Source organism: Myodes glareolus, chromosome 27, assembly GCF_982192425.1.
Source record: "Myodes glareolus chromosome 27, mMyoGla1.1, whole genome shotgun sequence".
Classification (NCBI taxonomy): Eukaryota; Metazoa; Chordata; class Mammalia; order Rodentia; family Cricetidae; genus Myodes; species Myodes glareolus.
In genome coordinates this window covers 34,776,208-34,793,629 of record NC_142052.1, presented here as the reverse complement: position 1 = coordinate 34,793,629, position 17,422 = coordinate 34,776,208, and the positions used below count along the sequence as shown (strand labels likewise).

General features: G+C 48.3%; 1 protein-coding gene across 3 annotated transcripts in view; it reads right to left on the bottom strand.

Annotated features, from left to right (window-relative positions):
• Nucleotides 1-693: 693 nt before the first annotated feature.
• The window catches only part of Mfsd6 (major facilitator superfamily domain containing 6), a 67,697-nt gene continuing 50,968 nt past the window's right edge, over nucleotides 694-17,422 (bottom strand). For 2 of the 3 annotated variants that reach the window (XM_087902406.1, XM_087902407.1), the window contains exons 4-7: nucleotides 7,983-8,144; nucleotides 7,099-7,197; nucleotides 5,039-5,319; nucleotides 694-2,767 (exon numbers count right to left, since the gene is read on the bottom strand). In XM_087902406.1, coding sequence (XP_087758532.1) covers nucleotides 2,564-2,767; nucleotides 5,039-5,319; nucleotides 7,099-7,197; nucleotides 7,983-8,144 — 746 coding nt within the window. In that variant the 3' untranslated portion in view covers nucleotides 694-2,563. Of the gene's footprint in view, nucleotides 2,768-2,926; nucleotides 2,952-5,038; nucleotides 5,320-7,098; nucleotides 7,198-7,982; nucleotides 8,145-17,422 lie in introns of all 3 variants that reach the window. The other variant, XM_087902408.1, reaches the window with a different exon arrangement.

Genomic DNA, 17,422 nt, shown 5'->3' with positions numbered 1-17,422 from the left:
TGGGAAGGTAGCCCCCCAACGAGGATGGGAAGGTGGCTTCTTTCATGAGAATGGGAAGGTGTCCCCCAGGAGGATGGGAAGGTGGCTCCCCACAAAGATGGGAAAGTGGCCCCTCCCACAAGGATGGGAAGGTGCCCCCCCCCAGATGGATGGGAAGGAGGTAGGCAGGCTGCTGTCAGCAAGAATGGAGCCTGAGTCCTGGCTCCGGTTCTGGTCCCACAACAGGCTCTGCTAGCCTCGGAATCTCCTATTTTGAATGAGGGTGGTGCTGTGTACCATGAATGATTAGCTCAGCACAGCGAACACTAACCAGGGGTGAGCCTCTGTTTCTGCAGCTGCTCCGCTTACCAAATACACTGGGGGGCCGATTTCTTCAGACGTGGTCCCAGTAACAGCTGCAAACGACCGGTCCCGGCCACCACAACAGGGTTACTAGGACAGCAAAGTCACACTGTCCACGGCTCTGACTTTGCCCGTGTGCTGTCTTTTGGAGTGTACTATTATTCTGCTTATGGCTCTAAGGAATAGTCTAGTAAGGAATAGCAAGCCAGTTGGGGTCCACATAGAACCTGGCTAACACTTCCCACAGGCTAAGGGAACAGGACAAGTCGTTAGAGCCATGATTAGCAGCCTGGGCTATGACACTCCTGTTTCCAGGGCTCCCCAGAAGGGTTATAGAATTCTCAAATCAGGTTTACTTTGAATTCACTTTAATGTCTTTAAGTGGTATATGGCACTTTTAGGACAGGAAGAAAAAAGTGACAAAGTCCACAAACGCGTGAAGGTGTCAGCCCAGAAGGCTGGCAATTCCTGCATCTCTGGACCAACGCTCGCAGTAAACATTGTGTATCAAAGGCATGTTGAGTTTGGGGTCATTCATCACAGAGCAGAGGATCTTCACTTGTTTGGTCACATGTTTTTCATTTAGGAAATATTTAAACATGGTATTTACTTTTTATTTCAACACGTCCACTGGGCATCTCCAAAATGGCAGGGCTTTTCAAAGACATCGATCAGAACTGTAAACACGAGATACAAGGTTCTGGCTCCCTACCGTCACTTACAAATCCACAGGCTGTACATTCATCGGTGGGGCTCAGCCTGGCTCCCACTTGGCTTCTTGCAATTTACTCGAGCACAATAAATCCGTCCGATTTTAAAGGTCACTTAAAACGAGTCACGGTGATTGACAGGTACAGTACCATTCAAGTGCAAAACTAACCACCTGCTTAGGGCTTCCCATCGGTGTAAGCTGTGTCTTGGGGTGGAGCGAGACATCTAGGTGCCAAACGGCTCCTCCTAGATGTGGGTGCAGGCAGAGCCCTCATGGGGAAGCCGACACTGTCTGCTCAGGGTCAGAGGCTAAGGCGACCTTCCCTTTCGGACCTTTCTCCCGTGTTCATCCTCAATGCCCTTCCCTCGGCCACAGCCACAACCCCCTTCCACCGGCCTCCCAGACAGCCCCTCCTTTCCTTGCAAGCCCGATGTCTGGCCGTGAAGGGTCTAGCTGTAACCCAAACCTAAAGGCTCCAGTGTATGACTATGGTTTGGGGGAGAAGAACAAACCTTAGATTTGTTTCTGAAGTCATGAGAGAAGTCTTTCTGGTTCCCACAATTCCCCTTCCTGACTTCCTGTTTACCACTTCACAAAACAGACCTAATCCGCGTGATTTTTGAACACAATGTCCCTCCCGCAGGCACTTAAATCTTATCCTTCTCTTCGTTGATAGTAAGTTTGAACTTAAGGGATCCTTAGGAGCCCAGTGAGGAACCCAAGTCGCTGTGAGACAGCAACAGGCTGTGAGTAGGGTCTGCGCTGGAAAACCCTCGTCCAGCAAGTCTTGGGACAATGACTTGAACGGATTCTTTGCCATAGTCTCTCGGTTTTGCTCATTCTCCCACCCCATTGAGACAAAGGCCTTTGAATGCTCGACTCTACGCAGTCGTAGCTTTGCTGCTCGGAGACCTCCCTTCCCTACATACCATGTGCATATAAAAATATATTTGCTAGAGATGTGCAAAGTTCAGCGACACTTTGAACTTTTCTAAACAACAACAACAAAAGGCATCTGTTCTACTAAATTCCATCTGGTTCCCTTTTAAATAGGTCTTCTAATTTTTAAAACGCTTCTCTTCAAGACAAATAAATTTATAGATACACTCTTCATCTCTCTTCCCCCAATAGTTAGAATAAATAATCAAAAGACGGAGTTGATGTCACGGTGGACCTGGAGACCTGTTCGTTCTCCTGACTTGGTGTGAGTTCTGCTTCCCACCCTCACACCCAGGCAGAGCCCTTAGCTCAGACCTAACCCACCCAGAGCAGGGAGTCCCCGCCCACCACTACTCTGAGTCTCTACAGGACCGTGGAGGTTTCCCCTTTCCTGCCAACAAGTACTGTAGCTTGTGTGTGCGTGGTTCCACGGTAATGAGTTTAGCTATTTAGAAGCATGTGCAGCGTGATGCTCCCCTCGAGGAGGCATGTCCAGGGTGAGGGTCTCGCCCTCTGGGTCCTGACTGAGGTGCCTGGTGCCATGCAGGGTGGGTGATGGTCAGGGGCCCGTCAGTGTTCTCCTGCAGTGGGCTGAGCCTGCTGCTCCCCACTCTCCTCTACGTGGGAGGCAGCGCTGGGGTGAACAGGGCTGGGCTGCGGTTGAGATGCTGCTGTGTCAGGGAATGGCTGGTTTCTGGGTGGGTCAGAGCGAGTCTCACGGGGGACATGCTGGGCTCCACCAGTTGCGGAAACTTCCCGATTCTCACTGGTCCCCTGGAAGGAAAAAGCAGATATGCCATAGTGTACGAGAAAGAATACATCCAACCCGTCATACATATTTTCAAGTAAGAAACAGCTAATGTATAGCCGTCTCTTGTAAAGCCCCACTTCCGGAACCAAGGCAGGAATGAAGGGTCAGGATAGACATCTTACCTTTCGTTTCCTTTCCTAGGTACAACTGCCAGAGCCGCATGAAAAACACAAACACCGTAAGCAGACATGCCTATGGCTGAAGGGACGTCATTCTCGGTGCTCTCGTCACCACTAGGCAAACAACTTACACTCATAAAGATTTACTGAGTACCCAGCTCTGGGGCAAGGCATGGGGCCAAGGCCACAGGATGCCCGAATGTCGGTCATTGGGAAGCCCGCAGTCCTCCAGGGCCCGGGGACACCGTCTAGCGGTGAGTAACGGAGGGCCCTCAGCCTCAAGACAGCAGGCAAAGAATGCCCGAGATGTGGAGCCCTGACGTACAGGCAGGATGTGCAAACAAACACTGAAAGCTAAGGAAGACAGAGAAGGGCATGTGAAGACGCTCCGTGAGGCCAGCGGGGAGGGAACTGAGCCACACACATGCAAGCACGGTTATGTAAGATGCCACCAGCGCAGGTACACATCAGGGGACACGGCTTTTAGAAATCGGTGTACACCACCTCCATTTCTATAGTCGAATTAAAATGTTTTCTTTCATCCCCGTGGTTCTGAAATCTAAATCCTTCATAACAACGCTATGCCATAGCTGTCAGTTCTTACCCATTTTAACTCTTATTTTAGTGAACATTAATCGAATTTCATGGGGAGAAAAAAGCAAGCTTTCGTGCTACAAAGGCGCTGGGTGTCTGTGCAAATGAAGGTGAGTTCACTCGGTACTGAAGCCTCGCCGCCCGGTAGCAGGGCACCCGTTCCCTGTCTCACCTTCCCGCTCTGAGGTGTGGAACCTCCGGGTGTCCCTCCACCCCTCACGCCCAGACCAGGCTCCAGAAATGAATCAGGAGGATTTTGCACACAGTGGCATGTTTGTGGCTCTCAGCAGAGTGTCAGATTCGGTAAAACTGTGCAATGACTTTACAGTCAGTTTATAAAGCCAAGATTCATTAGGGTAGTTGACAGATTTGCCTTTTTTCTTATGAAGATGTGTGTGTGTGTGTGTGTGTGTGTGTGTGTGTGTGTGTGTGTTTAAGTGTATGTATGCTTGTGTGTTGGTCCATGGGTGCCTGGTCCGTGGAGGTCATAGATAGATTCCTTGGAGCTGTGAGCCACTTGTCATGGAGGCTGGGAACCAAGTGCGGATCATTTACAAGAGCAGTGGCCTTGGCCTAGCCATTTCTCTAGTCAACTGCAGGTTGTGAGATTAGAAAAAAAAAAATACTGTTTATTTTCCCTCTTATTTTTTTTTCTGGGTTATTTTTAAAAGATCACATTGACTTGTTTGCTTGTTTTAAAGTGTGTGCAAGTGTGCCGTGGAGTGGATACGGATGTCTGGGGATGACTTATGGGGGTTGGTTTGTTCCTCCCTCTACGCAGTTCCAGGGACCATCAGACATGGTGACAAGTGCATTCACCCACTGAGCCATCTCCTTTGCCCTCCTCTGTGTCCTTTAAGCTACTGTAAACATAGAGCTGACGTTGCTTATCAAGAAGAGAGAAAGATTAATATACCATGGGGGGTAGGTAGAGCTACTGCCCTGACCAAACTGTCCACAGAGCCATGTTCTCTCTCCAGAGTCAGGAAGTAGCTTTGTTTATATAATTGCTGATTTTATCAGAGCCATCTGACTTTTCTCGGGAGAGACTGCTCTTTAGGGACAAAAGGACTCTGCTTTTACCTCCAGTGAGGCCTCTCAAAACCACACTTCACTTAGTCGGGTAGCAGACAGAGCCATACCAGACAGATTTAGGAGGTTAATTTAGCAGCTGGTATGCGTAATGATCCTCCTGGAAGTCTGAAATTACAGATATATAAGCTCTTCCAAACGTAAGAGCTGTATCTTCTGGTTACAACTTGTGTTTCCTACTGTTGGAACGTTAAGAGAAGTATGCAAAGCTGGAATAGATTTACATTTTTTTAGAATCACCAACTCCTTTGGGAAGCCTCTCTGAGCTCCATAAAGCAAGTTCTCTTTCTGGGGGAACCTGGTGAACGTCTATGACAGTCATCCCAGATGACTAAAACCCTCGGTTTGTGCCTCTGTTGTCCACCAGGCTTTCCGTGCGTTCTAAGGACTAAGGGGGGAGTTACAGTGTACAAGGCCAGCAGAGGCTACCTGTAAAGGCTGGATCTCCGACGCCCGGCTGTCTCTCGTCAGTTGGATCATCTCCTTAACCTGGTAGAGTGCATACACAAAGGTCACCCAGGGAGAGGAGCTGACCCCCCAGGCTGGTTTGTTTACGTCCTCCTGTTCTTCCTGGTGCTTGGTTTTCTTGGGCGGAAGTCTGGGCTCAATGCGTGGCAGGACATCTTCTGTCTGTTGCTGTACCAGGTCGATGGTTGCTATGGGAACAGGACTAGAGGGAACAGGGATCCTTTCTGCCAACATTGTCTTGTCTAGAGAGAAGGGTAAATGTCAAAATTATTTCCAGTCTTTTCTACATATTTAAAACAAAGAAAATGATCCTGGCGTTGTGTGGTGCCCACCTAGAACGCCCTGCTCGTGGCCCGAGGCTGAGAACAACCCCCACCAGCTTCCTCCTGAGAAGCTCAGTGAGGCTCAAATGCTCCTCTGAGGTTCTGTCACGAGTCATGTTTTCTCTTACCAGAAGAAGAGCAGCCCTGAGGCCAGGGCTGGGGGAAGGATGGAGGCCCCAAGACAACCAGCTCTGTACTGGGCCACAGAGCAATCAAGAACATGTACATTCTACTGTGACCTTATCGTCAAAGGCTCCGCATTACATGGTCAGTCATCTCCGTCTAATGTCGCCTTCCTCCCTTTAATTTTTAAAAATCAGGCCTGGAGAGATGGCTTAGTTGTTAAAGGCTAGGCTCACAACTAAGATGTCCAAAGAATTGACTTTTTAAAAAAATGTATTTATTTTGTGTGTGCGCGTGGTATTTGTAGGCACAGGAGTGCCGTGGAACACGTGTGAAGGCTGGCGAGGCCACTCGAAGGAGTCAGGTTCTCTGCTTCCACTCTGTGAGTTCCTGGGCTTGAACTCGGGTTTCCAGGCTTGGCAGCAGGTTCCTTTACCAGCCCCTCCTTCCTTTCTGTATGACAATTTCAATAAAGGCCATGCCTTTCAGGAGATGCATCAACAGACATATTTTTAATGAAGGTAAAGACATCGAGATTAGTAAGAGCACCCCAACCCTAGCAGTAAATTACCATACAGCCTTGTATGTATTTGCCTTAAATTTTAACGCTCGTAAGAATTCGGGGGAGGGTTAAAACTCACACTTCCACGGCACCTTGTGCTGTTACATAAAACAAAACCCAGAAGCTGGGCAGTAGTGGTGCACACCTTTAATCCCAGCACTCGGGAGGCAGAGGCAGGAGGATCTCTGTGAGTTCGAGGCCAACCTGGTGTACAAGAGCTAGTTCCAGGACAGGCTCCAAAGCTACAGAGAAACCCTGTCTTGAAAACCCAAAAGAAGAAGAAGAAGGAGAAAAGGAGAAGAAGGAGGAGAAGAAAAAGGAGGAGGAGGAAGAGGAGGAGGAGGAGGAAAAAGAGGAGGAGGAAAAAGAGGAGGAGGAAAAAGAGGAGGAGGAGGAGGAGGAAGAGAAGAAGAAGGAGGAGGAGGAGGAGAAGGAGGAGGAGGAGAAAGAAGAAGAAGAAGAAGAAGAAGAAGAAGAAGAAGAAGAAGAAGAAGAAGAAGAAGAAGAAGAAGAAGAAGGACAGAATTTATTTATTTTGGGGGGCTGAAGAGATGGCTCAGCAGTTAAGAGCACTGACTGCTCTTCTATGCCCTTCTAGAGTACCTGGGTTCGATTCCCAGTACCCATATGGCAGCTGTAACTCTGGGATGTAGCACCCTCACACAGATACACATATAGACTAAAACACCAATAAAATAAATAATAATAATAATAATAATAATAATAATAATAAACCAGAAAATCCAGCTTAGCGGCCGGCCTCATCACAGAAGCCCATGAGGAAGGCGCTGAGAACAGGTCTCCTGGTCCTGGTTGGTCACGGTACAGCCGGGGTTCTCAGAACCACCAAGAAAGAATGGAGCCAAGGCTAGCTCACACACACCTGTAGTCCTAGCACCAAGAGACTGAGGCAGGATTGCTAACTCAAGGCCGGTCTGGGTTTGAAGCCCAGTTTCAAACCCTTACCCCTCCACCCTTGCGCCCCAGAACCAAAGGAAAGAGGCCATGCTCACCTTCTTCCTCGTCCGGCACTGCCAGCCACTGGATCAGGGCAAAGAGCAGGAGGATCACCAGGCAGGCCATGCCAATCCCCCGGAAGGTCGCAGCAGCCCCTTGAAAACAAGCAGAGCAGGCCTGGTGACCCCAGGAACCGCGACAATCTTTACCAGCCTAACATCCCGGACAGAGGAAGCACAGTTTCACTGAGTCAGTGGCCCGTTAGCTCCCTGCAAGGGGAGAGCACAGGGTGGCATCAGGAGTCCCTGGTGCTTGTTCTGCTCAGGGAAAGCCTCTCTCTGCGTAACTCCCATTCCTGCAGGGTACTCTGTGGTGCTGTCTTTGTGAGGACTACTTAGCAACCTGTTAACAAACAGCACCGCCATTCACCACGTAAATACAGCTGTAAATCTGCATGGCCCGGGAGCCTTACACAGAAGACTGGGCACTCCATCCCCGGGACCAGAGAGCACTCGGGCTCTTGTCAGCTGACGGATAGGGACGCGGGAGACTGGCGGTGATGTCGTCTGTGTGCACCAGGGACAACTTAAGTGACCAGTGAATACTCAAGGGTTTTTGGGTTGCAATGATGGGTTCTGTTTCTTCTGTGTCGCGAGCAGCAGATGCCCGGTACCCGACAACAACAGCCACATGTGCTTCTTCATTTGTTTGGCTCTTTTGAGGTTGCTGTAGCGTTTCACTAAGCCGTCTGCCAGACGAGTGTGTTATGAGCTGGCTTTAACCACCTTCCCAACCTAAGCATGGGTTTTACAATTATGACGACCGTGTGGTGTGAAAAGAGAGGGTAGGGATAACGAAGCTGAACTCCGGCATGGCTGGAAAAAAAGATAAAAATAAAAACCTACTTTCCTTGAAGGAACAAAAGAAAAACGATTCTTACCAAAGTAATTGACTAACACGCCTCCGATCATGGCACCGCATCCTCTCCCCAGCCCCAGGTGAAGGCCTTGCAGGATGCCCTGGGCCGACGTCCTCAGCTCGGGGGGCACAGCAGCACTGAGGTACGAGATGCACGCCGCCCAGATGGCCGCATGCGTGACTCCTGCAGAAGAGGAGAGACTGGGCGTGAGCGTCTGCCCAGCATCCCTGCGATCACACTGGTTTTTGCAATGGGAATGATTTCTTAAACAAGGGACCTATTATAATATATGGATATACTATGCATATCTAAACACATATACATATTCTATAACAAAACATACATAACCAATGTGTCACTTAAGCCATTTCAACATAGTATTTTTATGCTTTGAGAATTTCATACAGGTGCTGTAGGAATTCCTACCACCTTTAAGTCACCCGCCCACTCGGGCGTGGCCTCTTATACTATTTATGCCGATGTAAAGTGCATGTCCGCTCTCTTTTCTGGCTGCAGGGTTCGGTTGCTGTTCTCCGTTCCAGCAGAGGACTGTGATCTGTGAGTCTACCCCTAAATAAATAACCCTCTATTGTACTCAGTTCTGAGCTAGTGTGGGATTTCTTTTAAGCGTCCTTCTTCATGCGAGCATGCAATGCATGTTTGATGGTCATTTTTACCCATTTTCAAACATACAGTTTAGTAGCATTAGGCACACTCATGGTGTTGTATGTACATCACTGTTGCCCATCTCTTTAACGATTTTAACCATCGCACCTGCTACCCCTCAGGCCAGTCCCTAGCAAGCACCATTCTTCTCATCCCCGTGGATGTGAAGATTCTGGGTCTCTTGAGTAGAGTCAGAACCGTATTTATGTGCGTGGTTGTGTGTGGTGCGTCTCACTTCGCATAATGTCACCGAGGTCTGCCCACGTTGTAGCTTGTGTTCGGTGGCTCACCACGCACCACACACAACCTCGGCTGCATGGCTAGAGAAATCACGCCAGGAGGAGCTGAAAACCTCCTTTTCTCCCTTTCCGGGGCCCAGGAGGTACTCCACAGGCTGCTAGAGGAGAAAACGTCAGTTCCCAGCTGTGAACCCTATAATCTACAGGTCCAGGCTTCCAAGGAAGATGTGTCCACTTGCTCAGCCGTGGGACTACTATGAGCGTAACCGACTGCTCTTGGTTTGGATCTGGGGCCTGATCCACGGGGAACCTGGTGCTATACACATGGTCAAAAAAAAAAAAAAAAAAAAAACATGGTTGGGAAGATTCTAGATCCCAGGGGCAACTGCACAGGATTGTTTGGCTAAGCTGCCACAGTGTCAAGCTGCCTCGATCAATATTATGCTTATACCCGAAGAGAAATGCTACTACCATCCTTAACCAGAGAAACCTCTTTCCAGTGAATGGCGGTGAAGGCAGACTATGGCACGTCAACACACCGAGAATAAGTGATAGACAGTAAGCCCTAAATACGACGTGCATGCCGCCGCTGCTAAGCCTCAGGGAACACTGCCGAAGAGAGGGAGGGGGGATGCGGAGCCAAATGGCAGAGCGCAGGACAGCAGGATGCTGCCTTCTGGAGCAGGTGCAGCTGCGGCGATCTCGTGAGCTCGCAGCTGCTCTGAACACAGCGGTGCTGCCTAAGAAAGAGCCCCTCCCAGTCGGGAATAAACAGGGAAGGCTCAGAGGCCCTCCTGCTCACACCCCTTGCTACTGATAAGAGCCAGGCAGAGGGGAACCCTTGCTGTAGCTAGGCACACACTGACGACCCCTCCCAGCCCCGATGTCACACAGATGGGCCCTGAGTAAATTCGGTGTGTCACCAAACCAAACCGAAAGTCATGAGCCTGGGAAAAGGGACTGGCAGAGGTGAGGTTTGGGGAGGGGGGCAGGGGGGAGGCATGTGACAGGATGGAGAGAGCTTAATTGGAATACACCACACAAGCAGGAAGCTGTCCAAAGCAAAAATTAATATGAAAACAATCTGTCCTTTTAAAGGCCGAAAACTAGTCCATTGCAATAGATCACATACTGTTCCTCTGTCAATGGTCTCCCTCTGAGTTGTTTCCACCTTTTGGTTATTACGAATAATATTGTTTAAATATTGATGTTTAAGTGTCTTCAAGTAGATTCGTATACACTGGTATTTACACAGCAAGAAGTGGATTCTCCAGTTCAGGTAGTGCTTGTTGATTTTAACATTTAGAAGACCAGAGGTTTCCCATAGCCTCCTCTCCCCCGCCCCCCAGAAATCTCAACTTCACCAGCCTCTCTGCCTTCCAACCAGAACTTTTTAAAACATTTTTCTTTGAGTCCTAACCAGCACCCCACTGTGCTGACTTGCCTCCCTGGCCAGCACTGTGGAACACCTTCGGGTGTTGATTGGCCATTTACATATCTTTGGAGAAATGTTGAGCCCTCTGCTCGGCTCTGTTGGGACACACACCATTCCTAGGCTCAGGAGCACAGGAGGGTTTTCTGTGGTCATGCTGTGGTCATGTGGAAACCCCAGCAGGGCTGCACTGTTTCCAACAAGTTAGCCATATCGCAGAAACAAATCTGTATTTACAGGAATACAAATATGCCCAGCGCCAAAACGGCAAATTTTAATTCACAGTGTGTGGCGTGCAATAAAAAGGTCACATGGGCTGGCCGTGCTTAAAGAGGCCCAGAAAGGAATAAACTCCATTTTCACTGTGCATGTTAGATTGCATGTCTCATCATTAACTTAGAAACATTAAAATCATTTTCCGGTTTCTCATATATGCTTCGTTCATCATTTCAAGAAAGTAGCTTTTGGATTTTGTTTGTTTGTTTGTTTGTTTGGTTGGTTGTTGTTTTGCTTTGTTTTTGGTGAATAGGTTAAATCCAGCCTTCGTATGCACAAGGCGAGCATTATCACTGAGCTACATCCTTGAACCCATCTAGGTTAATTTTTAACTAGAAATATTGACTGAATAGTTATTGATAATATACACACCTAATTTCCACAGATGTTTAAAAAATTATTTGCTTGCTCCGGTTAAACAACTGCAACACTGTAGATCCTGTCAGTCTTTGCAGAATTAAATAATACCTAGTCAGAGTCTTAGGTATGAATGGTGACACAGTGGTATACAGTGGGAGTGTTTTCATTTATGCTATTAAAGATGGTGTTGGCTTCTTTTTCAGATGCCTATATAATTTTTATGAGTATCCACTAGAATAAAATTCAGAAGTATATTGACAAAGGAAACTAATTAGATTCAATAGTATATTGAAAATTGATTCATCTCCCAATGATCCAAAACCATATCAGATGGTCATAGGTTAACTTTATTGATGACCACGTTGAAGCCATCTGTTGCAGGACTTAGGAGTAGAGATAGATAGTAGCCCTGGCTATGGATGTGACCGCAACATTAGGTTACATTTTTGGTTGTGATTTTAAGTCATATATGAGTCTTGAATGGTCCGATATAGGAGGGCTTGGTTACACAGGAAAATATTTGACTAATAACCAGCCCACGTCTCTTTCACTGTCTCCAGCTCACATCTTTCCCTCTTCTCTTCCCTCTCTTTCTCAGCTCGTCCCATGTCCCATCCCTTCCTCCTTCGAAAGTGTGCTTTCTAAGATTCTGGTTTACAAGAAAATGAAGGCGTTTTCCAGCATATAATTTCAGCCAGATGCTTAACTTACTTGTAGAATTTGTTGGCGGGTATTAACTAACAAGCGCTCCTAATCGCTAAGCCTTTTCTCCAGGAGGGTTACAGAGTTTTAAATCCCTAGAGGTTATATCACTGTGTCGTTAGATGAAGCAAACATAAAGAGATGTGTCTCCCCGCGTAGCGGCAGAGATGGCCTCTGCTGGGACACAGTGCACACCCTTCCTTGGCTATCTGTCAGGGAAATGTTCTGATGTCCTTTGATGGTAATTATCACCAGACCCACAGTAGATGTTTGATAAAAATGCTGAGTGACAGTGAATGACACCCAAGGACCAGGCAGGTACACACCCGAGTCAAGTGTCTCGATCTTCCTGGCTTGACTGGGTCGGTCCGGTCGGGATTAGCTTTGAGGTCTCATGGGGTGGAGATTTTCATACTCTTTCCACTGCCCGACCTGGACGTAAGAATCCATTAGCAGCACGGTTAAGGCAGCTTTCTCTCTACAAGGAGTTACGCTGTTTGACAGAGACTTCCCGTTATTCCTCCAAACCACAGGGACTATTTTTTTTTTCCAAATTTTCCAAAAAGAAAGCTAGATACAGAGAGATTAGCCTTGTTCAAGGTCAGAGGGACTACAGTGCAATGGAAGAGATCTGAATCTAAGGCATCTGAGTTTGTAAATGCTGCATGGCACGGCTTCACTCCAAGGCATCTGAGTGTGCAAATGCTACATGGCACGGCTTCACTCCATGGCTTCTGAGTGTGTAAATGCTGCATGGCACGGCTTCACTCCAAGGCATCTGAGCGTGTAAATGATGCATGGTACGGCTTCACTCCAAGGCATCTGAGCGTGTAAATGCTGCATGGCACGGCTTCACTCCAAGGCATCTGAGTGTGCAAATGCTGCATGGCACGGCTTCACTCCAAGGCATCTGAGTGTGCAAATGATGCATGGTACGGCTTCACTCCAAGGCATCTGAGTGTGTAAATGCTCCATGGCACGGCTTCACCCCAAGGCATCTGAGTGTGTAAATGCTCCATGGCACGGCTTCACCCCAAGGCATCTGAGTGTGTAAATGCTCCACAGTATGACTTCACTTTAAGGTACCTAAGTGTGGAAAGGCTCGGTGACAAGGCCTCTCAATAACTACTACTCGAGGACTGGCAGAAGTTAATCTCCTCTGGGAGGTTTTGCTGATGATACCAAACATGATCACAGATGCATCTTGTTAAGAAACGAGCATTATTACCTTGGTCCCTCCCTAAGGAGCTGATATAACACGCATGTTCCAAATTTTCCTTACATCCAGGGAATTCTCATAATATTGTAAAACATCTCATTCAAAATAGTTCGCTCTTGGCCCACAATAGGGCTCTGCTGCAATAAATGGAATGTACAAGAAGGGGCAAGGACCCCTTCCTAAGCAGACATTTGTACAATGCTGCTTGACTCGGGGAAATCAAGTCGTAATGGCCGGGGGGCGGGGGGAGAAGTGACAGAAACCTGGGAAGCATCACTGTTCTGTTTTCCCTGCTCCTGCCATCTGTGCACACTCGCTGAACAAGACACAACCACTTCCTTAGCCCCTCTGCAGAAAATCGGCACGGCCGATCTTTCCCAGGAGGAACCAAAGCATGGGTTCCATTTAGTCCAGCATGGCTTTCAATTGTGGGCACAGAAGAGCTTCTGAAAGCTCAATCTGGTGAACCTCAGTAGAAGAATGCCTTCTCTCCCTAAGGACTCTACTGGGCAGGCAACAGACGGTACTTGCAACAATTAAGTTACCAAGTGGCATAACAAACAAGCCTCAGACCCCACGCTTGCTCTCTCAGAATCCAATGGGCAGGAGACCAGAGAGTCAGCAGCTCTGCCCCACGCAGGAATTCACGAACCCAGCTGCAGGCCTCCCCCTTCCGTGCCCCATGGCCCCAGCTTCCAGCATCCGAGAAAAGAGGGGTGAGTGCACGTGGGAAGTCTTACGAACTGGGTGGAGAGGTAGTATTTTGTTTTGTACTGGCCAGACGTAACTAACTGTGAGGCATCCTGGAAAAGCCGTAGGCCTTTGAGGAGAAGAAAACAGAAAGTGACCAGCAAGCCTGCCAGAGTTAGAGCCACCACCATCAACAGACGTTCTGAACAACAAGAAGAAGAAGATGAAGACAGTAACAACAGGATGATGATGATGGCAGAGGAGGAGGAGGAGGAAGAGAAGGAAGAGAAGGAAGAAAAAGGAGGAGGAAGGAGGAAGAGGAGGAGGAGGAAGAAAGAGAAGGAAGGAGGAAGAGGAGGAAGAGGGAGGAGGAGGAAGAATGAGGAAAAGAAGGAAGAGGAGGAGGAGGAGGAGGAAGAGGAGGAAGAAGAGGAAGAGGAGGAAGAGGAGGAGGAGGAAGAAGGAGGAAAAGAAGGAAGAGGAGGAGGAGGAGGAAGAGGAGGAAGAAGAGGAGAAAGAAGAGGAAGAGGAGGAAGAGGAAGAGGAAGAGGAGGAAGAGGAGGAAGAGGAGGAGGAAGGAGGAAGAGGAAGAAGGAGGAAGAGGAGGAGGAAGGAGGAAGAAGTAGGAGGAGGAAGAAGAGGAGGAGGAAGAAGAGGAGGAGGAAGAAGAGGAGGAGGAAGAGGAAGAAGTAGGAGGAGGAGGAAGAGGAGGAAAAAGGGCACAGAGATTACTAGCAGGGAACTGGATTGCAAAGCAAACGGCACTTCATGGTTTCCTCAACTTACAGAAAGCTCATGAGTGAAGCACATCATGAGATGTGCCAAGGACGGCAAGGCATCGGCCAAGAAACAGAAGGAACAGCATCTTGGGTCTCAGAATTTCTCTGTCACTTACACATTTTCAAGAGAGAACTATGTTAGCTATGTATCCAGGTGGTTAGAAAATACCAACCCCAGTACAGGATACAGAGGGCAGTAAAATCGGTATCTTTCTGGGTATACACGTCTGGAGAATTTGGTAGAGGCGTGGATTTTTTTTTTTCATTCAAGAGGTTGCACGAAGGAAGCAAAACTAGTATTTGGAAACTAGTGAGAAACCAATGGACTCCTAAAGTATGACACAGTCCACGTGGTTGGAAATATTTTAGAAAGAGGGACATGTGGGGCATAACTGCCGGAGGAGAGTCCTGAGACCAGAAGCATCTCGGGTGAAGACAGACGGACAAGAGAGCTCCTACATTGAGGGAGATGTCTTCAAAGAACTTGTAGGAACTGTCAACTGGGGCCTTGACCCTCACATGCCAGCGCACTGACTCGGTTTGCATACCACAATTGTGCTTTGCTCGTCTTCTTTGTGTCTTTCACACCATACCTCCCGATTCTACCCTTCCCCCCTCCAATAAAACAAAATAAAATTTAAGATGAAAAAGGAAGTGGGGGGTCTCATCATGGAAGCCGCACCGCGACACAGCGAGTCACGCAGTGAAGCCCTTTATCCACGCGTTTTTTACATGCGGGCCTTTAACTACATGTGCTTCGGAGATTAAGCCAGGCAGAAATTTTCCAATATAGATAACAGATGAAGCCATGTCTAGATAAGGCCTGGATGTTAATCATTTTACAGGGCTCCTCTGTGTTCTTCCGGAACATAATGGGAGGAAACAGAGCTCGGACTCAGCTTGGCTACCACGCTGCGTGAGACAGAGCGAGGCCATAAAGGTCAGCTTGAGCCCCGTGACTGGTGACAGAAAAGCCACTTCTTATCTGGCTCCACTCCGCTCTGCTGGATGGCTGGCCAAATCTGGTTCTCTGTGCCGGAACCAGAACCTCAAGTAATTCAAAAGACCATCCTTGGGGCTGGGGAGGTGGTTCAGCAGTGAAGGACTTTGGCTGCTCTTCCATAGGACCTGTGATTGGCTCCCCATACCACCTGTCAATCCTGTTCCTGGGGAGTGCCCTCTGCTAGCCTTTGTGGGTACCCACATACACACGGTGCACATAGACTCATGTAGACACATACATAAATAAAAATAAATATTCAAAGGAAGCTCTTCAGACAGAGCAGCCTGTCTGGTTCACTCTCCTTAAATACATGTTTCTTTGTTCATGCGTGTGCGTGGTTTTCCTCGATGTGTATCTGTGTACCTTGTACATGCCTGCTGCCTGCGGAAGCCAAGAGAAGGCAATTGCGTCCCCTAGGATTGGAGTTACAGATGATTGGGTGCCCTTCTGGGATATGGAAATTAAATCTGGGTGCTGTGGAAGAACAGACAGTGCTCCTAACTGCTGAGCTTTCATGAAAACAGACAGACAGATACAGTTATCTGTTTACTTCATGTGGCAGACAGGGCGCATGCTCGTGGCAGTGTGGCGGTCAGTGGGCAGCGGCAAGGATTAGTTGTCTCCATCCCTGTGGGTCCTGGGACGGAACTCACGGCAATAAGACTCATTAATACCAAGAATAACGTTGACCACATTCACCGCTGAGTTTTTCTGTGATTCACCATAACTGACGCTCACACAGGAGCGGAACATCACAAATGGGATCTTGACGTTTGTCAGATGTTCAGGATCACAACCCCGAGTGTCTCAATGTTTCTCGTGTAGGATCAAAGGGGGCAGATACAGATGTAATCTCAGCAGCCTTCCTACCGTCCCTCACAGCCGCTGATACTCAGACCCACCCTTTAAATCGAACTGCAGACTCGCCATGAATGGAGAATCTTTAGATGGTGTTGCAAGTTGCCTGCTAAAAATGGTAGGCGACCTTCCAGAAGGATGGGCTGCGAGAGGACATTGACTACCACATGGGGACAGAACCGAGTTCTTACAGTTCTGCCCAGCTCCACTGGCCATATCTTAACCCCCAAGAGAAGCCTGAATAGCCCTTGCTAGGAGCTAGCAAGGAGAAAATCTGCTGAATTTGCTGTTAGCATACTAGCCTGGGAAAGAAGCGGAGAGGGTGATCGGCACCTCCGAGAAAGAGGGAAAAGGGAGATAGATGTTCATGGTCATTATCCACAAGCATAAAGGAGAAGCAGGGGTGAATATGGGACTCTGCACAGCGCCTTTGCTCCCTCTTCCTGCTGCATTAGTGTTCACAGTATTTAGGGGACGAGGAGAGTTGGCAAAGGACTGAAGAGACAGACTTCACTTATACTTTTTTAAGAAGCTGCTCTTGGCTCAGTAGGTAAAAGTGCTTGCCACAAAAGCCTGGGGACCAGGGTTTGAGTACTGCAACCCACAGTGGAAAGTCAACTCCTGGGAGTTATACTCTAATTTCTCAACACGTGCTGCTAGTATACCCAGATAAGTTCACACACCCCCGTGTGTGTGTGTGTGTGTGTGTGTGTGTGTGTGTGTGTGTGCGTGCGTATGTATGTGTCTCATTCTCTCTCACACACACTCTCAAATACATACACAAATGATTTTTTTTTAAAGAAGACTCTCCTGGCTCTCATGCGACCCTGGTTAAGAAGAAAAAAATCAAATGATGATGGTTCAATGTCCAGATAGCCAGTGATGAGTGTTATCACCCAGCCTCAGCCTCCCCACCCCCTGAGACTGTGGTACCTATCAAGCCACAGACCCAGTAAGGGATATCTTTCTTTTCCCTGCAGTGCTGGGACTCAAACCTGAGGCTCTGTCCTGTAATCAGTATTCCATTACAATTATTTCCTGTCTTGATTACATCCCAAGCACAGTCTCCTTTGAGGTCAGAAACTATAAGTCACTTGGACAAGCCAGTGCAGACAGCAGAATCAAAGATGCCCAAACAACCCCATTCAGTAATGTTATGTGGATTGGTTTTGTAGGGATAAGTCACTGCCTTCTGGGGACAGCACATCTCAAAGGCAAGGATGCTGTGCAGCCGGAA